At 36.5% G+C, this 27,887-nt stretch overlaps 2 protein-coding genes across 2 annotated transcripts in view; one reads left to right on the forward strand and one right to left on the reverse strand.

Moving 5' to 3' along the window:
- Positions 1-7,963, reverse strand: part of LOC134741935 (pituitary homeobox homolog Ptx1) — a 66,887-nt gene extending 58,924 nt beyond the window's left edge. The window contains exon 1 of the mRNA XM_063674812.1: positions 7,341-7,963. The gene's annotated coding sequence lies outside the window, so the exon portion shown is untranslated. The remainder of the gene's footprint in view (positions 1-7,340) is intronic.
- A 15,939-nt stretch (positions 7,964-23,902) lies between these two features.
- Positions 23,903-27,181, forward strand: LOC134748948 (uncharacterized). Its single transcript, XM_063684152.1, has one exon. The coding sequence runs from the start codon at positions 23,903-23,905 to the stop codon at positions 27,179-27,181; it is 3,279 nt and encodes a 1,092-aa protein (XP_063540222.1).
- The last annotated feature ends 706 nt before the right edge of the window (positions 27,182-27,887 follow it).

A 27,887-nucleotide genomic window follows, 5' to 3' on the forward strand; every position in this document is an offset into this window, starting at 1 on the left:
ACATGCTCTTCTCCGTACGCATCACTACTTTGTGTAGGTACCTATCTGATAGTGTCGTAGGGTAGGGCTGGCGTATATGAAACGCCTTTGTTAGAATATTATGTGTAAGTTTAACAACTGACCTGTTTCTCTTTGAGGCCCAACGTTGATAATATATTGCACTATTTAAACACTTTAAACACACAACATCGCGTGAAGTTACAGAATTTGTGATTTATGTGGGTACGATACGAAACCACGGTTTAAGAGACTAATAAGATTTGTAATATACTTTGAAGTGATTATATTTTGTATTAATATTACTGATTAGTACTTAATCATGTATAACGGAGTTTATTGAAAATATCTAATAATTTTATTCTGCATAATTCGATAAATGGACGAGGTACATGAGAAACTACGCCTGTGACGTCACTTATCGAATGGCAAGTGGCATTTATTTATTATTATTTTAAATCAAGAATAAGAAATAACTTGATGACAAGTTTAATATTTAAATTATTCATTTACATAAAAGTACCTAAGGCCCTTTTATTTACTTAGACATCTATGTCTTATTTTAGTTAAATCTAACACCTTCTTGTACTTACATCCAGTATAGTATGTATGTATGTTTATGTCAGTACGGCACTGACATAAACGCTAGCGTGAACGTATCTTACTTTCTATGCAGATGTATTGAAAGTAAATTATGTAGACGTTAGAGTATACGTCAGTTTTGACACTGTTAGTGACTCATGGTACTTACGGGTACAGGTATACACCAAAGTTTTGTTTTCGATCGAACACTTGTAAAATATGAGGAAAAACTGCACGTGAGCCGTCGAAAATTTAAATAAATGGTAACAATACAGCAGACAACCTCAAATATATTAAGTAGTTACCTTATTTAACTTTCTATCAAATCAGCCTTTTGTCCACCAACCGTTGCATTCCTCCTTCGAAGCTCGATTTGGTTCGACCCGTACACTCCGTACAGTCATAAATGAATACATTTTTCCTGATAAGAAATAAAAACCGACTTCAATGGGGTATGCCGCTGAAAGTTCACTTATTGTTGATGGTGCACTCTTAGATTCCAGACAATGAAATGAAAAAGACAGCATCTTTTGCCTAATTATGTAGATAAAGGAGGTAAAACGACCCACTTTTCTAGTAGCGTTTCGTTTTTGTAAGGGTCGCAGTTCTAACCTAACCTAACCTACTTTTCTGATAGCATTTCGTTTCTGTAAGGGTGACAGCTCTAACCTAACCTAACCTACTTTTCTGATAGCAGTTCTGTTCTGTGAGAATCGCAGTTCAAAACCCACCCACCCACCTAACCCACTTATCTAGTAGCATTTCCGGGTCCGGGTCTAGGTCCGGATCGGAATCCGGGTCCGTGTCCGGCTGTCCGGGTCCAAGTTTGGGTCAGAGTTCGGTCCGGGTCCGAGTCCGGGTCCAAGTTTAGGTCTGGGTCCATAAGGAAGAAAACAAATCGCCAAACGTGAACTATGTGTCATTGAAGAGTTCCATTCTGATCATCATCAGCAGCTCCACTTCATCAAATGTCACTTTTTTAAATGTAAATGCTGGATTTGTTGATGAAAATACAAAAATCACTATATGTATGCCTTTCACATTTGAGGAGTTCCCTCGATTCCTCGTGGGTCTCATCATCAGAACTCGAGCTTGACAAAAATATGTCTTAAAAATTTATGTTGCTTAACAAACATAAAGAAGAGGACAAATCGCCAAACGTAAACTATGCGTCATTAAAGAGTTCCATTCTGATCATCATCAGCAGTTCCACTTCACCAAATGTCACATTTTAAATGTAAGTGCTTGATGTGTTGATGAAAATACTAAAATCACTATATGTATGCCTTTAATATTTGAGGAGTTCCCTCGATTCCTCATGGATCCCATCATCAGAACTGCTTTTTGACAAAAACGGTACCAATCTGTATGGATATACTTATAATCAAAAAAAGAATTTTCAAAATCGGTCCAGAAATGACGGAGTTATGGAGTAACAAACAAAAAAAAACATACAACCGAATTGAGAACACCTCCTTTGAAATCTGGAAGTCGGTTAAAAATATAACATAGCTACGACTCAGTAGACTATTTAAAAAACGATTGTCATTTCCAATAGGATCCAATAACAAACGAAAAATATTAATATTTTTGAACTATTCAAAATAATTTAACAACGATATTATTACTTCTAACACACTTATTTTAGGTTAGACGTTGTGTAAATCGACACTTGACAGAGCATTTAGTGTTCTAATCAATATATACTTGTTAATGACATATTTCATGTTAATGGTATCAAATCAATGTCACATCAAACTTCGTACTTATGCAATCGTAGCAAACTATATTTTCAAAGATTCTAAAACCCGAACTCTTATAAATAATAGGTCAAAGACCTACGCGTTAAGTAAGGAAGTGTCACAGAACTCCAAACTCGTACTATGCAAATACGGCTCGTATTTTCAGCGAGTTGAATTGAAAACGGTCTGAAGCCGGCAGTACTAATCTTGACTCGGCGGTGAGTAATTGAGCAAAGCCAAAGGCAGCAATCGAGCTGGCTGAGCCTCCCTTATCCCTTTAAACCAACGCAAAGCCTTTTTTAAGCCAAAAGATTTAAGTTGGCGAAAGTGGCTGCTCTATTAAAACGCGATTTCATTCGAATTTTACTCGAATCCGTCCTCGCTGCCGCAGATAAAGAATCTCAAAAGTATTTTTATTCAATAGAATTAAATTAATAAAAAAACAAAGTCGCGACATGTCAACATAATACCCATAATGTACTCGTACCTAGATATGTAGTTTAATACGTTTAACGCTATGGAATAATGAATACCTAGTAATATTATAACAAATAATAAATTATGCACTGCAAATACAAATTTACCTATATGTTATTGTGATGTAGTTTACCTTAATTCCTTATTAAATTTGTCTGATTTATACTTTTATTAATGTTTTATGAATATTAAACCGTAGGTAGGTATCTTGGCCACACACTATATCACAGTCTACTCAAATGGGTACTATAAGTACTACGTGTAAGTAGGTACGTGTTGTATTTGCTCAACACTTTTCGAGTGAACAATTATTGATCCCATACTTATTATTTTGAGTTCACAGCACAAAAAAAACGACTTATTCCAACCATGTTCATTGTATCTATATCTGTGTATCTTGTGTGTATTAACGAATACTACTAGAAAGGAGACTACTCTAAATCATAAGATAGTAGACAACAGAGCAATAAAAACTAAAATGAGCAAACAGTTTATATTGCTTTGCCGTCTTTTGCTAATGATAAATAATAATACTACGTCTTTCTTTGTTATAAATTATAATAAAGTAATTACTGGTTGGTTATTCCTTCACGTGTACTAAAACTAAAATTTCATAAGTATTACATGAAAACAAAATAAGTAGTTAATCATCATAACCAAAGAGAATAGATAGTATAGAGGGTTATTGACAAAGTAAATTTTGTAGTCACAGTAAACTTTCTGCCATCTAACGACACATGATTAAAACAAAAATGAAAATGTATAAAAATGACCCATATTCTTTCACAGATATGGGCTAAAATTGTTAAATATCAAACGCTGTCGCCAACACCATCCAGTAAATTTTGTAGCCACCGTAAATTCACTGCCATCTATCGACACACGATTAAAACTAAAAATAAGATGTATAAAAATACCTTAAAATGTATTTATATATGGATAAATGATTTCTTTTTATTTACATTAATTATTTTTATATGATTTGACTCATGTTCTTTCACTGATATGTGTTAAAATTGTAAAATAACAAACGAAACCGTCAACGCCATCTATTCGAGAGTAGGCCAAAGGTAGTGGCGCCATCTGTTTGAGAATCAAATTTTCTCGATTTTCGAGGCACGTTTTTTCCTTAGACTGTATCCATCTATTACAGAGTTATATCTCTTTGATAACTATGAATAGGTACAGTACTAATTACCTACGCAATATACCTACTAAAAGACACTAAGGTAATAGTCAGACCAAGATAACTCAGCAACGATTGTGATAACACAGACTGTGCAAGTGTTATTTTAAACGACAAGCTTCTATGGAATTATGCTTAAAATAACACTTGCACAGTCTGTGCTACCACAATCGAATTAGCTTGGTCTGACTCTACCTAATAATAATTATTAACTTCAAATGAATCAAGTTTAATTCATCATTTATCATACATCCCATAATCCCATCCATAGACAGAGGTTGCAAGTTTTATATTTGTAACGCATGCTATGTTACTATTTTATCTGTTTACGTAAATATAAACCGATTCAAGAATAGTCCCCGAGCACTCAAATATTGATATGATCCGGTCTATCAGCTGATATGGTATCGCATTGTCAATTATCAGATAGCGTTACATGTGTAAGGAACCGTTTAGATGCAATCTTGAGAGCATTATTTTTGTATGGATAAATATATGCTACTCAGCAACGGAAACGTGGTTTTCATTAGAATTACATGTTATAGAATAAGACCGCTATGTGAATTCAGACCTATCTGCATATTCAAGTAATCACAATTGTATTTTATCCAATGGTCGGTATTTAAAGTGTAGGTTAGAAAAGAAAAGAAAAGAAAATATTTATTAGTAACATCGTTCCAAGTCGGTTTGGTAATTTATTAACTTATAGTCAACACATTATTATCTGTTTATAATTATAATTAACATCAACATTAATGTAGATATTATATTTAGTACATATATTTCATACATTTATTTATTGTTTATTAATTCATTTATATCATAGAATTGCGTATGCAGGAGCCCTTGTTTGAGTTTGCTTTTAAATAGATGTGAGGAATGTGCATCTCTAATACTGTGCGGTAGCTTACTGTGTATTAAGGACTAGCTGTTGCCCGCGACTTCGTACGCGTGGATTTGTATGTTGGTGGTTGTATATTTTACATGAGCATATTTAGAACATTATGCAGCAAAAGATATTAGTAGGGACGGTTAATCATTTGTAACAAGCCCCTAACTGAAAAAAATTGTTCTCGATATAATCCCTCTCAACACTTGGTTTTTAATAATATATATTTTACCCAAGGTTCGAATTCATAGCTTAAAATAAAACTTGAACCTCATACAAACTTTGGACCCTCATTTCATCCCCTTAGGGGATGAATTTTGAAAAATCCCTTCTTAGTGCATATATATATAAACTACCTATTGTGAAAAATTCAGCTCTCTAGGTCCAACGTTTTGGGCTGGGCGTTGATTTAAGTGAGTCAGTCAGTCAGGACTTTTACGTTTATATATATAGATGACTCACCTTAGACCGGGCCGTATCCGTGCCGGAGCTTCCGGCGCTTCGTTTTCTATGGAAAGCATCTCGTGATCACCTGTTATGTCTAGAAAAGTAAGCGCCGGAAGCTCCGGCCCGGACACGGCCCGGTCCAACGTGAGTTATCCTTTAGAGGGCCGACGACGTAGACTGACCGTTTGGATTTCGCGAGCTTCTAATTTTGCTGCGAATTTTATTTTGCACGAATATTTTGTGTCGGAAACAAGGTTTTATAGTTTACATAATAGACTGTTTACCGCATAAAATTTTGACTTTTAATCGACAGCTAAATAGGTAAGTATAGGTAATAAATATTACAGGTTGCTTACATATTGTGTAGATACGATGCCGTCTTTTAAATAATATTAAAAATAATTACGTTATATCAAAACTAACTTTTAATTGAAGTGCCCTACCTCTGGCCTATAATTTTAGTGTTTCGAATAATAACAAAGATAATGAAGTAACGATCTTCCAACTTGCTAGGATGATAGACAGAGGGTCTATATTTTCAGGCTCCGTACCCCGTAGGTTCGTGTTCTTCTGTCACTCTCACTGAGCGTAAGCGTGAACGAGACGGATGCGCGGACCGCGGATATGATAAACGAAACATAGAATATGACATATAGAATATGTTTTTGAATTTTATTTTGGTTTAAGTTTTAACACAAAAAAGGAATCGATGAGTTCCCTCAAACTTAAAGAATTGCGCACTTTTAGAAGCAATTTTCATATTTTTTAGCTATTGTGCATAAATTGTAAAAAAAAATTAGTGCGTTTTAGACGTTGTTGTTCGTGTTTTTTTCTATCGAGCGAAAGTCAAAAATCAGGATTCGAATCGATGAAGTCACTAGAAAAAATCCTCAAGATTACTAATTAAATTTTTGCCAACCGTATCTTGGTCTAAACAAGCGGTACGATTTTGCAAAAACTCTGTATTCTGCACCTACACGTCACCTTAAATTGGTGAGATAGATCACCCGCACCTACGAGTATATACCTATTGGTGCGAGCGAGATGCACAAACGCAATATCAAGTACAGAAAAAGAACTTTGAATGTCACTCCACCTACCTATAAGCGCCACTTGCACTATCCCACTGACCCGGGGTTAAGCGGTTAAATCGTTTACAAAGTGTCAAATTGTACTATTAACCACGGTAACTCCAAGTTTAACCGGTTAACCCCGGGTTAGCGGGATGGTGCAAGTGGCGCTAAATTAAGTGTGGCAAGAAGATTTTCAGAAATAATAATTCTAACGTGTTAACTTAAGTGTCAATTTAACTAAACTGTCTATTAAAACGAGACACGTTGTTTGTACATTTCCATACAGATATTTTTTGACAGCTTAATGAAGAAGAACATGTACCGAGTTACTTCATTTAAATTCAATTTATATATTAATAATGTCCAATATCCTATATTACTATTGTAATTCCGTTCAAGAACAATTAACATTTAATACTTAAAACTATTTTTCCCTTTTGTTGTCAGACAGACTGGTTTCTAATGTTGCTGTTAATTGCAGTACTTATATGCACGGTACCTACACAATAAAGTCTTGCATTTGCTTGTAACTTCATTATAATATGACGTTACAGTTATCAACATAAAATATAATAGATAGTGTATATTTTAATTGGGACAATCTTTTAAAATAGTCCAAAAATAAAAAATAAAAAACCGTAAAACCGTGTCAGGTGCAGGTGTAAAGGAAAGTGTTTGACGATAGTACGGTGAGCTAACAGTTAGGTGTAGGTTTTAAAATTGTGTCATTGTGTTGTTTGTTTATTAGTATATATAGGTAAACATCATCTCAGCATACATACTGTAGAGCTAGTACATTCGTGCTATCTTACCACCTTCATTGTCAAAAGTATGCAGACGCATGTAGTTAATCTCGTGTACGAAACTGAAATTTTATGAAACATTTCAGCAGCTGCCTACACATGCGTAGCAGAACACTCACTGAATTAAGATAGGTAGGTACTCACTATTAACAAGCGAAAAGCTGGCTTAGCGCGTCTGATAATTCCGCGATTTTCACAGTGTGTGTACACGCAATCCGGTATCCGTCATAATCTGGGACAAGCCGCGGGATTACTAGCGTCACCACTAGCGTAAACACCAACCGAAACCGAATTCGAAACCGATAAATCAAAGCACGATCGCGACGTCGCTTATCCGCTAAATCCTGTCGGGATCGCGTAAAAAATACTAGTATTAAAAACAGTCTTAAGTGGGCTTACGTTCGCGGTGCGGCCCGCGGGCTCTAATCTCGGCCACTTCCCGGCACAATTTGAACCTAACTCCACCACTCTATACATCATCCGACCGCCCGCCCACTGCGCGTCTTGCGGAACCCCACACGTAGTAACCGTCCCACTCTCTCTATCGCCCTTCCCCGCTGTCTCTCTCGCTCGCGCTGAAATCTCGTCGCACTGAATTTTCAGTGCGTGGCGGAGGGGAGAGGGGCGCGAGCGCAGTCAGCTGGCCGAACTTGCGAAAATCGACTTTTTGTCGTGACGCTCTGTGACGTCACTGTTTACTCGAGCCAGAGCCGGCACGCAACGTCATTGCGATTCATGTTGGCGATTTATGACTTTTTGTCCATGCATTTTTTCTCCTTCAAAATATTTAGTTTAGGTAATATCAATAAAAACCAATATAACTAAAAGAGTTGGTTTTCCTGTAATCTATTACCTAGAGTAAGTACTTAGTATGAAACTTGCAGTTACCAACTACACTTTAATATTATGCACCCATACAAAAGATTGTATACCTACCAACGACAGCTATGCATTTTTACTGCGCTCATTTAAATAGTGCAATATGTTTTCCTTAAGCGTACAAAATAATTGCAGTTTAAATCGCGGGCCGGCGTGCAGCGTCCGCAATAAATAAGGCACAACGCAAACAGATCGCGGCATTAACCGCGTCGGCGTACATAAAGAGACCGATATAAATATAAAGTTCCCGCTACCGCGCGAACTTAGCTAAACAACGCCATAATTGCCTTCATTACTTAAATTACTGAAATTATTTATTCAAAAAGCTGGCAACATTTTGGTGAAATACGCCCCGCCTACGTCTTGTTTTTGCCCAATGGTGTTACGAAGCGGTGTGGGGGGCGGGGCGCGAAACAATATGGCGGCACGCGCGGCGTGCCTCCGGTGCGTCCGTTACTCGGCGTGCGCGGATCGGTTTGTTCCACGTGTATCATGTTAAAAGTTCGGTTTCAATAATTCAAACGTAATTTTTAATGAGTGGGTAAATAATCGATTGTGAATGCTACGCGGGTCTACGGTAGGCTACGCGCAGCTACGAACTGCAACAAGCGCGCTACGCCGAGCCGGCGGCCGGCGGCCGGTACCCGACGGCAACAAAATGTGATCAATTGTGTTAGTTGTATTGAGAGGTACTCTACCTACGGGTTTTAATAAAGAAAAAAAGTAATTGTAAATTAAATGTAATTTTAATTTTAATTTTTTACCGGAATTATTTAATTAATGAAATATAAAATTGTCTTCGGTTACCGCGATAGTTACTCATGAAATAAAACTATGAAAACGGATTATATCGCGTATATTGAATTTATAATTCATCCCGACGTTTCGAACTCTTTACAGCGTTCGTGGTCAACGGGTGACTCAGTAACGCTGTAAAGAGTTCGAAACGTCGGGATGAATTATAAATTCAATATACGCGATATAATCCGTTTTCATAGTTTTATTTAATGAAATATAAATTATAAATAAATAAGTACTTACATTAAAAAACTGCACTGGTTGTAGCACAAAATAAGTTACTAGGTACTTTGCAACTTAATTAATGCAAAAGCTTGTTACTACTGTTTTTTTTAACACAAATATCTGTCGAATATATTGCAGTTTGAAGTCAATAATTTTACTCAAATGTACCTACTGAGTAGGTATATACATATACTTAAATGAATAAGTAGGTAATACCTGCTTATTACTGTTGATAATTATTTTATTTTCAACAAGACAATAAGACTATTGTCTTACAATCAGTACTTTCTGAACAAACAGTACTATTTTGTTATAAAACTAAACCTAATTAAAAACTAAAAATCTAAATATGGCCCCTGAAGCATAGTGCCGAAGATGCTGGCAGCATTTCATTTTAAGGAACATAAGTAGGTAGTATTTGAAATATTTGTTATGTATATATCATTTAAACATCCTATTTTAACATTTATTAGGTAACTAACTTTAATAACAAGTTTAACGAGAAGTTATAATTAACTTTCTTCATTGCAGCACGCGGATAATGCTTGGTAAAAATATGTTTATAACCTTTAGAAACTCACGAGGTATTAAGTATCCTAATAAGACAAGAAGTTTGAAGTAAAACTATGAAAACGGATTATATCGCGTATATTAAATTTATAATACATCCCGACGTTTCGAACCCTTTACAGCGTTCGTGTGGTCAACGGGTGACTGAGGAAAAACTACAAAGTGCAAAAATACCCACATACTAAAAATAATGAACCATCACAGACTATAAACTTTAAGGCTGGTTGTACATGGAAAATCGGTTCATAAGGCTAGTTATACAATACAACTATTTTCAAGTAAAGATATAAATTCAATATACGCAATATAATCCGTTTTCATAGTTTTATTTCATGTGTAACTATCGCGGTAACCTTAAATCGATCGCTTTGACAAACCTAGTACTTAATAGTTTCACGAGTGTTCCACGAGTATTGCTAACAAAATGCTAATGCGTAGGTATTTTATTTAGTCCAATAATGCTACAAAGCAAAGCTGGTCCGATGATACTTTATGGTTTACTTAAAAAATAAAGTAAAGGGTGTCGTCTGGCTGTCAATCGGCTTCTTAGAATTTTTAAAGCCTTGCGTAGGTATGTGACTGGTGGCAAAGGCCTTCACAAAAATAGTTTCTTTAACTAAGTACCTAATTATTAAGCTACCTACTACATAATAGGCACTTATAGATTGGCATAAATAATATTCATGTCCGAAATACATTTTGTAATACCGATATTTGGAAGATATATCGATAGGTAATCCTCCTAATAACTATGTATTTAATATTACTAAGATGGCTGAAAACTTAATACATTTTAGAATAATAACGATGTTGATGATGATGAACTTTAGCTAAACTTCTAATGATAATGCCAAAAAGCTGTGTTTTTGTATGGCACTGTTATATTTTTAAGCCGAACCCTGAATTTTTTTTATCAGACCAGTAATCAGTCAGTGTCAGTAGGCATATTTGCAGTAGCACTTCAGAAGCAACATTCTGGTGGAAAGCTCCCTGTTGTATCTGTAACACGAATTAAGACGAAAGTTGAGCACTCGCGCGAAATCGCCTTTTCATACAAATGTAGTCCTCATTTTCCTCTGTGAATATTAACATTATTGAAAATATTTTGACACAATTCGTTGTATATCAATCACAGCTATGTCCATATATTGTTTTTTTTTTTCAAATTTTTAATAATTATAAAAGTTACGAGCATTTAAAGATTTGTATGAAATCTGTTTTTTGCTCCAAACTTTTCCAATAACCAAAATATCGAAAAAAGTCAAACTGGGCATAGCTGGCTGGCTGGCTGGCTGGGCATGGGCTGGGCTGAGGTTAATAATTAATATACATCAAATTATGTAAAAAAATCCATAATGCCAATATCCAGAGAGAAAAACGGGTACTACGTTTGTATGGAGAAGCGGCCGTCCCTTTTCCTCTTAATAGTAAAAGTAATGGTGCTTAGTTCTAAATGTTTATTTTTCGTTTATCAAGTTGTTAAGTTTGTTAGGGCACTGCTTTGAGGCAACTCGAAAAAGGGGATTTTTTAAACAGTATATGTTGGCAAAGAATTAATTATTTAATTTTGTTATTTAGTAAGTATAGGTCAGGAGTGATCAAAGAGTTGAAAAATATTAAATACCAACCGAAATAGAATTAATTACCAACCTAAATAGAATTAAATACGCGAGATCTCATGCAATTTACTTCACTATCTAAGTAATTACAGTTAATGATATCGTTAAAATTATTAATACTCATAATACTGGATACATGGACACCCTATTTTTACTGGGGGAAAGGTGTATCTACATCAATGAGGATATTGATATTACGTACCATTTGTGGTATATTGTACAAAGAAAAATCGATAGGGTATATCGTATCTGAAGGATACAATCTTGATATTTTGTGTCAAAAACTAAACAAACTATACCAACTGATGAAAGGCGCAGTTAAAGGGTTAAAGAGGTATTTCCCGTTCGATATATGGATATTACGTATCATTTTATGGTTAATATGTACCGTATCTGCAGTATAGTTCCATAAGTCTCGTGAAATAGGTATTGAAGTAGAACTGCACTTTGTAAAATTGAAAAAAAAAATTGTTAATGATATTATTTTCAAAATTGCTTTCTTGGAGTTAGACATGAGGATATCACGTATCATTTGTGGTATATTGTACAAAAAAAAAATTAGCCATATCGTGTCTGGAGGAGCCCAAACTTGGTATGTTTCGAAAACTCTTTTTGTTTTAATTTAAAAAAAATGCCCGAAATGTACGTTCACAAACACAAATCAAAATATTTAATAAAATAATTTGACTTGTTCCCAAACTTGTTGATGTGATATATTTTTAGAATCATCTCAAAAAGCCCTTTCGTATGATACCACATACGATAGGTTTTGAAACAATTTTTTTTTTCCATACAAAAAAAATAATGTTTTACCACTCCCCCCAGCGAAATTTTTTTGGCCTCTAGTATGTGTGTGCCAAACGGCTAACCTGTACATCGATTTGCGGTATTTTAATACGAACGGGTTAGACTAGAAGGGAATTTAACTATGTATTTAACAATGTTAAATTTACAGTTTTGCTCACTAGCGCCCCGCCCCAGCTTCGCACGGGTAGTTCAACTAATTTACACAAAACCTTTACAAATTATACATATAGACCTTCCTCTTGAATCACTATCTATTAAAAAATCCGTTGGGTAGGTTTAAAGATCTAAGCATACATAGGGACAGACGGACGGACAGACAGCGGAAAGCGAATTTGTTTTATACTATGTTGCTCATAAGGCTTTAGTTTTTTTATGGTACTTATAGTTTTTATATAAAACTGTAGCTGTGTATGTAAATACCCAGGTAATATAGTACCTCGGACATATGTCGTATACATGAAACACGAGTATAATAAGGTAGTACCTAAGCTAATTTAAACTACAGTTACTTAATAACATTAGTTACTATTTTATAAGCCAATTCTTGAAAATGGCTTTAACGATACCTATATACAGACGACAAGTCGATTTAGCTAATAACCAATATAACGACAAGCTGTTTTGATTTGACAACTGACGACAACGGTGGCCACCTAGACATATACTACTTAAAAGATCAATAATAGTAGCACTAATAGCCGAGTGAATGTTATTATCGTGTAGATACGAACACATTACAAAATTGAAGGTGTATCTTTATACTTTATATTGTCTTTTGACTACCTAACCAAGCAAAAATAAACACTTCGGTCCAACAACCTTAAGCCTAGTCTGATTGGTCGCTAAACGACAGTGGCATTGCTGTATTAACCCGTCAACTAACGCGATATTTTAATCGACACGTCCCACAATAATTTGTCAAACTAATCGAGCGAAGCAGATGCCTCTCAAAAAAGACCATCCGTCCTACTACCAGGGCATCTATCATACAACGATGGCACATCACTAACAAAATACATCGATACTCTTTCAAGGCAGTTATTGTACAGCAACGAAGCGAAGGAGTAATCGAATGCGAATTTATAGGGTACGACGTATTTTGTGATCGCAGGGGTAGCACAATGAAGCTTGGGGTGGCTCCCCTCGTAATACGATATCGTAATGTATAGTGTTTATGCATTTTAGCGAGCGATTTGCATAACATCTGAATATTAAATTTTGACAGTGAATTGGTTAATGATATTACAATTCTAAGTATAATGATTAGGCATCCTTTTTAAAATAAAATATTGTTTAGATCCACATTCAGACTAAAAATATTATTTTGATTTGATATAGGTAGGTACTGGTAGGTATTACTCGTAAGTCTCGGGCGCTTCTATGTGTAAGTAAGAGCGGGAGGCAATGTGAGTAAAGCCAAATAATAACTAGTCGAGTTGGAGTTTTTAACGAATACGACTCCTTGGCGATAATATGTAAGTTTAATGTGCCTAGATATAAGAACTAACGTACAACACACTGTGCATAACTGCTTTGCCCAAGAGAAAAACAATCTTAATCACTAGTAGGTAATTATATTAATCATAATTAAAACACATGTAAAATAAAACGTGCTAGTCATAATATACTTAGGTACCAATTTCAATGTATCATTATGCTTTATGTATAGTCAGATTTTTTAAGTTTGTTAATCTCTATTAAATATTAAATGTGACTGTAAAAACACTTATTTACACTATAAATATTGTAATGTGCAGTTATTTAAATAAAAATTAATAAAGAAATAAAAACTGAGAATTGTGTATTATTAAAACAATCATCAAGTGATCTTTATCTCGAAATCAAAATCCAATTGGCTAGTTTCATGATAGTAAGTGACTCACCCACACTCACTCACTCATGGTAGTGAGTGAGTTTCATGATAGTGAGTGATAGTGGTGGAGGACTCTTTTTTTATTTTAGAATAAGGTGACATAAGTAAGTACAGCATTTATTTAAAACTTTGTACAAAATTAACTTAAGATTACAAGTACCTAATTTTAAGTTTATTTTTATTTTTTATATATTTTAACTTCGTAATGGTGTCAATACCATTTCCAATTTATACGAAAACAATACTAAACTTGGCTTAGTTGCTTAAATTATGTAGATATCAAGATAAAGTTTAATATCAAGATAGAGTAGTTTAAGCATGGCTACAGTATGGGGTTCATCAAAAAAGGAGTGTACAGGTTTTTAAAGGGTCGGCAACGCGCATGTAATATCTCTGGTGTTGCAGGCGTCCATAGGCTACGGTGACTGCTTACCATCAGGCGGGCCGTATGCTTGTTTGCCACCGTCGTGGTATTAAAAAAAAAAAAAGCATTGTCACCCAACTTACATATGTATTATGCTATACAGCTCAATCGAATAATGAGAAGTGGGTCTAATTTAGCTTGCAATATTTGTCCCGAATACCTAATTATATTACAAACAAACATTGCAAGTGAAATAATAGCTTATAAAAAATGCAATAGTCTTTTACGATACCTACAGGTGTCCACCCAAATCAAAAAGGATCTAATGGGGTTATGCGATTTAGACATACAAAATATTGTCACATGTCCGGTCTGTCAGGTTAGTCAAAGCTCATTCATGGTTTTAAGTTGATATGCGACATAAAGATGATCAAAATTGTATCATACAGAAGTAATTGTAATTAAATAAAGTAATTAATCGAAAATAATAATTACAAAATGTAATTAGTAATTCAATTAATAATTACATTTTGTAAATATTAATTGAAAATGAAATTATTTTTTACCAGTATTTGTAATTCCAAAAAAATTGGTATCCTGGGATTCAAGCCAAAGTCAAGAAATCAGGTTTCGAATCGATGAAGCTAGATACTAAAGAGAGGCCCCAAGATTCCTATTCATATTTTAAAACCGTATTATGAACTGAAAAAAAGCGCTACGATTTTTCAAAAACTCTTCTGGTTGAACCTACTACACCTTAAGTAAGTATGCTTTTTAATCGGAAAATAGCTAGCTCTTACCAGAAACCATGTTTTCTATATAAACGTATTTCACCAGAATACTTCAACAGAATTGGAAATTATAACGAATTTAAATAAATATAATCTATCTGAACTAAAAAGGATATTGTAGGTACAAAAAATATTAGAATACGAGTGAACGTATTTGGAAAAACAATGCAGTATTATTTATACACAGCTATACCTAACCTTTTGCTACGTAATGACCGGTCATGATCTATCTGATAATAAAGTGCAAAATTCATTTAACGCAGTATTACTTTAGAGCAAATCCTAACAGTGACCGAGCGCCTGACATCAATACAACACATTGTAGGTAAGTCGACGACGATATGACATGTATGAACAGCGCATGCTGTAACAGCCATAAAGATTAAAGAGATTACAGTTAAGAACTTAAGCCGCAGGGTGTCGGCTGAACTTGACCGACCATTCAACTGCTCTTATATGCACAATGTGTATCACTACATAGTATAAGACAAAATCGTTTTCCGCTGTCTGTCCGTCTGTCCCTATGTATGCTTAGATCTTTAAAACTTAGCAACGGATTTTGATGTTTTTTTTTAATAGAGTGATTCAAGAGGAAGGTTTATATGTATAATTTGTAAAGGTTTTGTATAAATTATTTAAACTACCCGTTCGAAGCCGGGGCGGGTCGCTAATATAAGTATACATATAGAGTTAAACCAAGGAAAGTCTGAAGATATTTTGACAACACACGGAGTGCAATTGTTATTTTAAAAGTCAAACTTCTGTGAAATTATGATGTATAAATAACACTGGCACTGCGTATGCTGTCAAAATCTCTGCAGATTTATCTTGGTCTATAGTGTAAGTACATTTTGTCGAAAATTTAGGTAAGTGCACTAAGCCTTAAAAGTGAGTTTGGGTAATGAGTTGGTTGATAAAATTCCAGCAGAACCCCTAGTGTACATTTCATTCGATAGCCGAGTGTGACGAGCGTTCGCGTTTGCGTTATGTCCATTTTTGTATGGGATTTTGAACAGCGCGCCAAGAGTTTTGGAAACTCAAAATCCCATACAAAATTACCCTTAACGAAAACGCGTACGGTACGTCACGCTATCGAATGAAATGTACACTAGGGGTACAGATATATGAGTTAAACGCTTAGGCAGGATATATTATCGAACTCAATGATAATTAATTTTAAGCTGATCTCTTATGGTGTACTTCAAATGTAACTAATCAGTTTTTACCCAGTCTGAGCAGCACTGAACTCACAATTGATTTACTTTTGAGACAGAGAACACTTAGGTACCTATGTATCAAACTTACGTATAAAGAAACTGTTAAAAGTGTTCAAACCCTTCCTGTATTCGGATAAAAACACTGATCCGACTCCCACAACCCAAATTTTTCTTCCGTACATTTGATAAAAGATGTGGGCGAAGTTATGGACTTAACCCTTTACTAATACCAGTAAGTAGGTTTTCTTATTTATAATACATTTCTTAGCGTTTTGACTCCTTCTGCATACCAATTTTCTTATTGTTTACAATCACTAGCGCTAACCGTGTGGGTGATGATCGCTATCATATTTAATTTCATTTAACTTTATTTCCATTGATGTCTTTATCGAATGAACTTACTTTGGTTTACTCATGTACTCGTATGATTAATGTAGGATGTAACAAAGATATATGCTTGGAACGGAACTGTAAGAGTGAAATGGTATCAATGGGTTAGATAGAGACAATGACTTTCTACTGTAACGTTGCCTAGCGATTTTCCGGTAGATTTAATTTAATTTTCACGCCATTGTGATGTGATATCTAGTATTTTATTTTAAATTTAATAAAACTGAAATGTTATGAATGCATTCTATTAATGTATACCTACAATCAGCGGTCTGCAACAGGATTGTTTCCGCAAATAAGGCTAAACGTGGGTAAATACCTATTGTCGGCATATCTAAGCTCTAAAACAAGAACGATGCACATAAAAGATACCAATTTAATACCAATGATTAAACTGACACATATTCAATAAATAGAGTACCAACGTGTGGGGAAAAACTTATTTTTCACCTCAGCAGCTCGAACAAGCCTACTTTCGTCACTCCAGGGAGTGGAACAAAGTAGCTTTTTAATTTAGTAAAGGCCACGAACTGCCACTTCATACTTCGGGGTCTATTACAAATTCGAAATACGTTTTAACCTTTAATATGTTCTCACTAGTGAGGTGAAAAATTATATGTGTCACACGAAAGCAATAGTTATTTGTCATACAAGGGTGCAAAGTTGTATTTTACCCGCGAGTGCGGAATTGAAACACGAGCAAGCGAAAGGATTCTATAGTTGAACCACGAGCGAAGCGAGTGGTTCTAAAATAGAATCCTGAGCGTAGCGAGTGTTTAAACACACGAGAAGGAAAATACATTTGCACCCGTGTGTAACACAAAACTTTTCCCCTCACTATAGCGAGCAAAGTGCAACATCCACAGGCGTTAGATCATCTTCATCACTGGAATCACTCATTTTTTTACGATATTATAACAGAAAACTCTGGAAGTTGTGTATTTTTACGCGAGTCGGTGAGAAAAGTTTTTAAGTAAAAAACTTGTTGACAATGTTGACATTTCTGACGTATAGAATGTCAACGATGCGTTTTGAAATTTCATCGACTCAACTTGTGCTTTTAGAATTATATTTAACATCATTATAAAAAAACACACGTTTCTTATGGAATTTTAAGGTTTATGACTTAAAATCATTAAATAAAGCTAAATTTGGTATTTTTTATTAGATTCTCAAACCATTTATTTAATGATATTTAATATCGAACGAACCATTATCATGAGCGTTTTACGTTTTGTTATCTGTCAAACTACTTAAACACGCTCCGTCCAAGGTCAAATTACTTTCCCCACTAGTGGATAAAACGCGTTTTTCCCCGCTTGTTTTGAAGGATAAAAGACAACTTTCCGAGCTAGTGAGAGGAAAAGTTATTTTACATCTCGTGTTTTTGAGTCCCTCGCTACGCTCAGGATTCTAACTTAGAATCACTTGCTTTGCTCGTGATTCAATTATAGAATCTTTCGCTTACTCGAACTCAAAATCAACACTCACAAGAAAAACCAACTTTCCTCTTTTGTTGCACAAATAACTATATCATAACTCATCAAGCATCCAACGAATATAGCCCTGTAAAGATACGGTTGCGCAAAACATTAAACTATACTTATCCTAATAGTCAAATTTAAAGAAATATCATTCTAATATTATTACCAAGCCACATATTTTGACTAAGGTGAAGAGTTTGTGAGGTTAAGTCGTGTAAGAAGCTTGGCTCTACATGAGATAAAATAACTTTTTGGCAGTGCGAGCCATATCGTCTCGTCTTGCCAACATTCTACATGAATATTTTTTTAGTGGGGTTTATTATGTTAAAGATTCATTTGTATATAGGTATTTATTATATTCAGCTGATACTGGCGTGCCAATAGTAAAGTAGAAGATGGCATCCTCCTTTAATTATAAACTGTTGCTGGTACAAATCACGTTAAGATACAACCAGGCCGATATTATTTATTTAATCTAATGGGGTACGTGCGTCTACTATAATTTGTCTTCAAAATTCTGTTTAACGTTCGTTACTTAATTTATTCCTTTTGAATATTCAACGCTTGGCTCCTTCAATACTCATTTAATTTTCTAATATAGGAAGTCGCCTGCTAATATTTTGATAAAATCGCTCCTATTGTAACGTCTTGGAGTAGGGTAACAAAGTTTCTAGCGTTCAATTTGGAATAGTACTCGGTCAAAGACTCAAAACCACCATACCATACCATACCACCACGACCATAACCATTAATCATAATTGTACCATAACGAGGGCATAGAGAAGCTGATGTAAGTAACACATTAAACTAAATAATTTAGATTTGTCAAAATATTTTACCTAATGTGGTATTCAGGTATTATGTGAAAAACTTTTTATCGGATCAGTATTAAGTAATGTCGCTTTTGCATACAACCGATTTTAATCATAAGCAAGTCAAAATAAACTATAGAAGAGGACAACTAAGGGGGGGCAATACTAGGAGGATATAACCAAACGGAGTAGCCATTAACAGGCATTCCCCTCTGTCGAAAATAGTCGGCCAAACTTACCACACAATACCACAATGACCACATACACAATGTATGGACACTATGGACTGACGTTTATCTGACATGGCTATTTTGACATGACGTCAAAATAGCCATGTCAGATAAACCATGGCTATTCCCCTCCCCGCAAAAATTGGCAGACTTTTTTTGTACATAGACGTGGCGGCTCCGTTTGGTTATATCCTCCTATTAGGGGCAAGATGACAACCGTACATTGACAAACGCCAAACGAAAAAAAAATGTATCGATATCGGCATGACTTTTGCTACGAAAGGTCACGTGACTATTTCCATTCATTATTTAAGTTTAGATTGGCGTTTTCTATTAACGATTGTCATCTTGGCTAGGCCCCATGTACGATGGCTACGTGTTATAAACTTATAAATTAGTTTGAATATTGAAATACTTACACGATTAAGCGCCAGTTGCACCATCCGCACTTGACAGTGATCGACGTCAACCGGCGTGACGCGGCGGTTTACTATAAAACTTTCCATACAATAAAATTTTGCGAACTCTTTAACGATGACCAAACAGTTTGATGCAACCGACCCTAAGTTAATTTTACATCAAGTCCCTCCAGTCGCATACAGATTGTGCTCAATAGACACGAAAACTTAAATACAATCAAAACACATTGCCCTCTCTTCTTCGTCAGTTAGGTATAAGTCATCATCATTCGCTTGCCCTTATCCCATTCATTTGGGGTCGGCGCAGCATGTCTTTTTCTTCTATACCTCTCTCTCGCCCGTCATCTCATCACTCATTCGCATTCGTTTCATATCATCTCTCACACAGTCCATCCACCTTTTCCTCGGTTTTCCTCTCCCGATACTTCCCTCTACATTCATTCGTAATACCTTTCTCGTCACATGCCTTTCATCCCTCCGCATTACATGTCCGTACCACGCTAGGCGATTCGCTCTTACTTTTTCTACTATAGGTGCAACTTTCAGGCCTCCTCTTATATACTCATTCCTTATCCTATCCATTCTTGTCACACCACACATCCATCTTAACATTCTCATTTCCGCTACATGCAATCTCTTTTCAGCCGTCACCTTTAGGGCCCAATACTCTGACCCATACATGACGACAGGTCTTATGATGGTTTTATATATCTTACCCTTCAATCGAAGAGGCATTTGAGCATCGCAAATGGTTCCCGTGACCTGTCGCCATTTCATCCATCCTGTGCTAATCCGGTTTTTCACGTCACGGTCAATATCGCCATCGCACTGTACGAGCGAACCGAGGTACTTGAAGTCGGAGCAGACAGGCAATGTAACGCCATCGAGTTCTATGGCAGTTAAACTGGAGAGACCGCCGAAATCGCAGAACATATGTTCAGTTTTACATCTGCTGATCTTCAGACCAACATTCTTCAGTTTTCGCCGCCATTTCTCAAGTCTGCTCTGTACCTCGAGTCCGTCTTCACCCACAAGCACAATATCATCAGCGAAAAGCATACACCAGGGTGCCTCTTCCTGTATGTCCGACGACAGAGCGTCCATAATAAGCAGGAAGAGGTAAGGACTTAGAGCCGATCCCTGGTGCAAGCCTACCGTGACACTGAACCTGTCGGTGATGCCAGCAGCTGACCGGACGCGTGTACAACATCGATTGTACATGGACCGAATTAGCTCCACATACTTCCCAGGCACGCATTTCTCTTTGAGAGCCCACCACAAAACCTCTCGGGGTACTCGATCGTATGCCTTTTCAAAGTCCACAAACACCATATGCAGGTTCTTTTTAGCATGTTTGTATTTTTCGCACAGTTGGCGAAGTGCAAAAATGGCGTCTGTTGTACCTCTCCCTGGCATAAATCCGAATTGGTTTTGTGTTATGTCACTCTCGTCTCTCAGGCGTCTTTCTATCACTTTTTCCCATACTTTCATGCTATGTGACATGAGCTTTATTCCTCTATAGTTGTTGCATTCCAGTATATCCCCTTTGTTCTTAAAAATGGGCACCAGCAAACTGTCGCACCATTCGTCAGGAATGGTTTCTTCATGCAACAACTTATTGAAGAACAAAGTCAGCCACTTACATCCATCCTCACGCAGTACCTTCCATACTTCTCCTGGTATATCATCTGGTCCTACGGATTTTCCATTTTTCATACTTCTCACAGCCGCTCTTACTTCATCCATACATATTTCTTTCACTGCACCCATATTAATCAGTTTGTGATGCAATACCCTGCTCCAATCATTCTCTTCATTCATTAACCTTTCAAAGTATCCTTTCCAACGTTCTCTTATGAGTTCATCTTTCGTTAGCACCTTTCCGGCATCATCTTTCACACATTTTATATAGGATACATCACGGGAACTCCTTTCTCTCGCTTTGGCAAGGCGGTACAGCTGCTTTTCGCCTTTAGGACTCTCTAAGGAGTCATACAATTTGTCTTGTGCTGCTGCTTTGGCTATAGCAACTGCACGTTTGGCCATTTTCTTACATTTTATATACTCGGTAGGGTCGGTCAGTTAGGTATAAGTATATTTTCAAAATTAAAATATCCTCACCGTTTCTCATAAGACGTGTTCAATGCAGGGCTGGGCTATATGATCCCTATTATTAATCATTTCATTGCCTTAACGAGCCGAAATTATGCAGATTCCAGTTATTGTTCTCACAATGGGCATCTTTGCGGGGCTCGGCGCTAAGATAACGGCTTTGCGCTAATACCGCTCTTAGCGACGAGTTTTATTGTTACTTATGGTAGGTTAAATAAACTGTAAGAATTCAAACGGATCTTTAATAATGTAATAAAAAATACTTATTAAATGTAATTATTTTTGGGTAGGTAAGTTATAAGGACGCACCCAAGTCTGTCAATGAATCTTACAATAAGGGCCGAGTTAAACAAAGTTTAACATTTGTTTGATTGGTTCCTAATTAATTAACAATCTGCCGTACGAGTTACCTTGAATCAAAAATTACTTCAAAAAATACTCCTTCTTGTCTCCTAACTCTTCGAAAATACATTGTTAAAAATTGTGTAATGTACGGAACCCTTGGAACGCGAGTCCGACTTTGGCCGGTTTTTTATTATCAATACCCACCATATAATCAAACTATTGCGCATTTTATTTTCAATTACTTAAGGGACGTTGATTCTATTTGATCCGCTCGTAGTGTACGATCGTGCGTGTGTCCTAGACTACGGAGTAACTTCCCACAACAGTAATTGCAAGCTAATCTAATAGATACTTAGCTAACGTGATTGTCAGGATTAAACCGCCTAACTAATTAAACTCAATTAAGATTAGTGCCTAAGCAAACGCATTGCCATCTAACATGAAGCATCTTAATAGTTTCTAAGTAACGTTGCATTAAGTAAGTATGTTCAAGTAATTAATACTATTTTATGTTTACGCCATCTACTATGTATTCACAATAATTTTAAAGTCCTAATTTTGCATGTAAACCTATCAATCTTATGTGATAATACTCATTACCGCGAACAGATGGCGTTACGGGTCCTAAAAATCATCAATTGTAGTTGTTTACTTCAATAAAGAGTCTTGCACTACCTATCTGCATGAACGCTGCATTTTTAATTCTCCCACATCTCTCATCGACCGGTACAAAAGTGGTCCTTCGAACCGGATATAAGAACTATATTAGAGTGACATCGAAACTAACCTCAATTGCTGTTTACGTTTTTACGAATTTAAATGGATTTAAGAAGAAATTTAAGTGAAAAAACTGTATAATAAGTGATAAATAGACTTGATAAGTGTATACAAACGTTGGTGTGTGTATATCTTCATTATGGAGAACTATATAAAGGAACAAGAAAACGTGTACGCGTTGTTGTCGAACACGATTGCAAATTACAAGAAATCACCGAAACAAAGATTAACTAGTGGTTATGTACAGTTACGGATGGAAATATTGACCGAATATTGGACTCAGTTTCACAGCAATCACATGGAAATGTTGAAATTGGTACCTAAACAAGATCGCGGAAAGTATGAATATTACACAAAAGATTATTTTATGGAAGTCGAAGAACAATACATCGAGCTACGGTCAGATATGATGGACTTGTTGTTGAAGTTAAATTCACGTATCGGAGAAAGTGCACCGAGTTCACATAACCCTCCAACTGCCACTAGTGTTAGTGATGAAGTCCGTCTGCCTAAAATTAATATTCCACAGTACTCAGGCAGTTATCACGAATGGACTTCGTTTCACGATATGTACACATCGTTAATACACAATAAAACCACACTCAACAAAGTGCAAAAAATGCATTATTTAAAAAGTTGTTTATCAGGTGAGGCGGAACAATTACTTAAGCATATACCTATAAGCGAGAGTAATTACGACATGGCATGGAATATTTTATTAAAAAGATTCAACAACAAACGAATTATTGTAAACACCATTTTGGCACGATTAGTAAATCAACGAAAATTAGCGACGGGAACATCGAAAGGGTTACGAGATTTGTTAGACACCACAAGTGAATGTATGAATAAATTGAAAAATCAAGATATACAAGTTGATACATGGGATACACTGGTAATTCATTTAATTGTAAATAAATTAGACGCCGAATCACACAAAGAATGGGAACTCGAGCTTGGGTCCCTAGAGATTAGTGAATTGCCAACTCTAAACATGTTGAACAAGTTCCTGGAAAAAAGATTTCGTGTTTTGGAAATGATACAAGCTCCATCGTCGAGTGCACCTGTAAATAAAAGAAGTTTTCATGTAAATAAAAGCGAACAGAAATGCATTTTTTGTAACCAAGACCACCTATTATACACTTGTAAGGAGTTTACGAAACTGGAAGTAGATAAGAGAGTGGAATATGTGCAAGGCTGGCGGCTTTGTTTTAATTGCCTGGTACCGGGGCATTCAGTCAAGTTCTGCAAACATCGATCTTCTTGCCGCCGATGTGGGAGAAAACACCACTCTCTGCTACACAGCACGTGGAGCCCGCAGTCTCAGACACCTGCGCCAGCTCGGGAGACATCAGCGCCGCTTTTAGAGGATAAAGAAGATATCAAGGAAGAAAAAGAAGATAAAAATAAAAAGAATATTATATCTCACCTCACTACGGGGAGTCACGCGCGGCTGATGCCAACTGCATTAGTGCAAGTATACGCTGAGAACGGAGAAAAACACTTGATGAGAGCGCTGTTGGACCCATGCTCACAAGAATCTTTTGTAACTGAGGCCGCAGCACAAAGGCTTCGTTTACGACGTACCTCAGTAAGTGGGCATGTCACGGGAGTTGAGAAAATGAAGACTACCCTCAAGTATGTAACAGAAATAGAGTTCTCATCAAGAATCGAGCTTAAGATGAAGATGAAAGCAACTACGTACGTTGTACGTCACATCACCGACATTATGCCGGAGAATGAAGTGAAGATGGAAAACTGGAAACATGTCGAGAAGTTGTGCCTTGCAGATCCAACATGTCACACTCCAGGTCACATCGACTTGCTTTTAGGAGTCGAAGTTTGGAGCGAAGTTATTAAACCTGGAGTGATCAATGGCCCCTCAGGAACACCTATAGCACAAGACACTCACCTGGGGTGGATTATTTGCGGAAATGTGAGGACAGAGCACACTGCCACAAAAAACATCGTCAGCATGCATCTTAAGGTTGATGTTCACAGCATGCTGAAGGAGTTCTGGGAGTTAGAAACCTTAGAAGAAGAAAACAATACACTAACCTCAGACGAAAAGAAGGCAGAAGACATTTATGAGAAGACACAACAAAGAAAAGAAGATGGTCGTTACGTGGTCAGGTTGCCATTTAGAGAAGAACCACCTGTGCTACCACGTGACTCACGAGAGATAGCAGTGAAGAGATGGATGTCGCAAGAAAGAAGATTAGATAAGAATCCAAACTTAAAACAAGATTACAACGACGTCTTACAAGAGTACCTAGATCTGCAACACATGAAGAAAGTAGAAGATAAAGAACTAACCGAGAATTGTGTGTACCTACCACATCATGCTGTTGTAAGAGACGACGACGACGACGTCCTGTCGGGGCATGAAACAGAAGATCAAGCTAAAAGAAATCAGAAAGAAATCACAGCAATTCTCAAAAAAGTTGGGTTTGAACTTCAAAAGTGCAGTTCAAATAGTGAAACCTTCATGCAAGAGATTGAACCTTTAAAACGATCACCAAAGGCCCAAAGAGAAGTAGATGGTAGAGACAGTATTAAGACTTTGGGTATAATTTGGAACACTAAAGAAGACAAATTACAAATAACGAATAATTTGAAAGACTTACCTAAACAACCTATCACGAAGAGGAATGTTTTAGCTGATATAGCTTCATTATTTGATCCGATGGGTTGGCTGGCGCCTGCGGTAGTCAATGCTAAAACATTCATGCAGAAATTATGGCAATTAGGGGTTGGTTGGGACGAAGAACTCGCAGATGACGCGAAGGAAGAGTGGCTGAAGTTTAGAAACGAGATTCCTGCATTGACAGAAGTAAAGATAAATCGCTGGATACATACCAATGCAGACAAAAGTTCGATTGAGGTTCATGGATTCGCTGACGCCTCGATGAGTGCTTACGCAGCAGTAATATACGTCCGAGCTGTCGACACAGACGGGCAAGTACAAGTATCTCTACTTACGGCTAAGACGAAAACAGCGCCTTTGAAGCAAATATCCATGCCAAGATGGGACATGTGCGCTGCTGTTCTGCTATGTAGACTCCTGAAACATGTGGTCAGCATATTAAAAGTTCAAAAACATCAAGTATTTGCCTGGTCAGATTCACAAGTTGTATTGTCATGGATAAAAGGCGATCCAGGTCGATGGACTCCTTTTGTAAAAAATCGAGTCACTGAAATTAAGAAAATGAATGAGATAAACGGATGGTATTATGTCAATATTAAACACAATCCCGCAGACCCAGCCTCACGAGGAGTTTTGCCGAAAAAGCTCTTGACAAATACACTCTGGTGGGATGGACCGGCGTTTCTCAAAGAGCCAGCCATAGAACTTACGGTAACCGAAGTACCTGAAACAGACTTGGAATGTACAAGGGTTATTATAACATTAGTTACTGCAACTAAAGAAAATGTAGAGGTTTTAATACTTACCTTGATGGATAAATACTCGTCGCTCGGGAAACTGGTGAGAATAGTCGCATACTGTCGTAGATGGATGCTGCACCTGAAAAGAAAGAGAGAAAATAAAGATCACTTACCAACTTACCTGACGACTGAGGAGAGAAATGAAGCACTTACCATTTGCTTAAGACGATCCCAGGAAATCGAATTTCAAGAAGAAATTGAAGATTTAAAGAGTAAGAGACAGCTGAAAAGAAAAAGTCGATTGTTGTCACTCGCCCCCTTTTTAGATCCAAAGGGTGTGTTGAGAGTAGGCGGCCGACTACGCCATGCTGATTTAGAAGCTCAACAGAAGCACCCCATTATAATCTCGAAGGACAATGCTCTGTTACCTCTTCTTCTAGCAGAAGCTCACAGCAGCACTCTTCATGGCGGTCCGCAGGTGATGGTGATGTATCGTCAATCAGAAAACTGGCTAATCAACATGACTAATAAAATAAAGAAATATGTACTCAATTACATCGTTTGTATCCGGCAGCGAGGAGAAATCAGCAGTAAGCTCATGGGAGATCTACCTGCTATGAGAATAAAACCTGCCAAGCTTTTGTTGATCAGCGGAGTAGTTTTTTCGGACATAGGCGATTTGGTATTGGTCAAAGACCAACGATTCCCGCCTGAAAGCTGGCCGATGGGGCGTATCATAGGAAAACATCCTGGCCCTGATGGCTTAACTCAGACTTATGAATCACGAACAGTGTCTGGTGTTATACCAAGATCTACAACTAAATTATGTATTTTGCCTTGTGTAAAGGACTCCGTCCTTTCCGGGGGAGTATGTTCAAGTAATTAATACTATTTTATGTTTACGCCATCTACTATGTATTCACAATAATTTTAAAGTCCTAATTTTGCATGTAAACCTATCAATCTTATGTGATAATACTCATTACCGCGAACAGATGGCGTTACGGGTCCTAAAAATCATCAATTGTAGTTGTTTACTTCAATAAAGAGTCTTGCACTACCTATCTGCATGAACGCTGCATTTTTAATTCTCCCACATCTCTCATCGACCGGTACAAAGTATCTAAGTAAACAAAAAAAAATATGTCCACATATGCAATCCTAAATAATCCCAGTGCGGTCTAGAGATCAGAAAAACTTACATTTTGGTAAATGATAACAAAATGACTTCATTTTGACATCAAAATGTAAGTTAGAATATGAGGCGTATTCTAATTGTAATAACAGCTAGGTTATGCGTTTTAAGTGGATTTGCAATGGATATGATCTGTGATCAGAAAAGTATTTTCGACTCTGAGAGATCATATCCATAACAAATCGAGATAAAATTCATAACCTGCTATTACAATGAGAATACACCTCTAGGCTTCCTGAAGATATCTTATTCACAATAACAAGTAAACACTATGCGTGTGCTACGCCGTAGCCAAAGGCAGGTTACTCTCAACTACTGGAAGTTACTCGAAGATAACGGCATTATAACTTTAAAAATCTTATTTTGATTTGATATTAGGTTCTTTTAGCGCGAGTAT

Source organism: Cydia strobilella, chromosome 1, assembly GCF_947568885.1.
Source record: "Cydia strobilella chromosome 1, ilCydStro3.1, whole genome shotgun sequence".
Classification (NCBI taxonomy): Eukaryota; Metazoa; Arthropoda; class Insecta; order Lepidoptera; family Tortricidae; genus Cydia; species Cydia strobilella.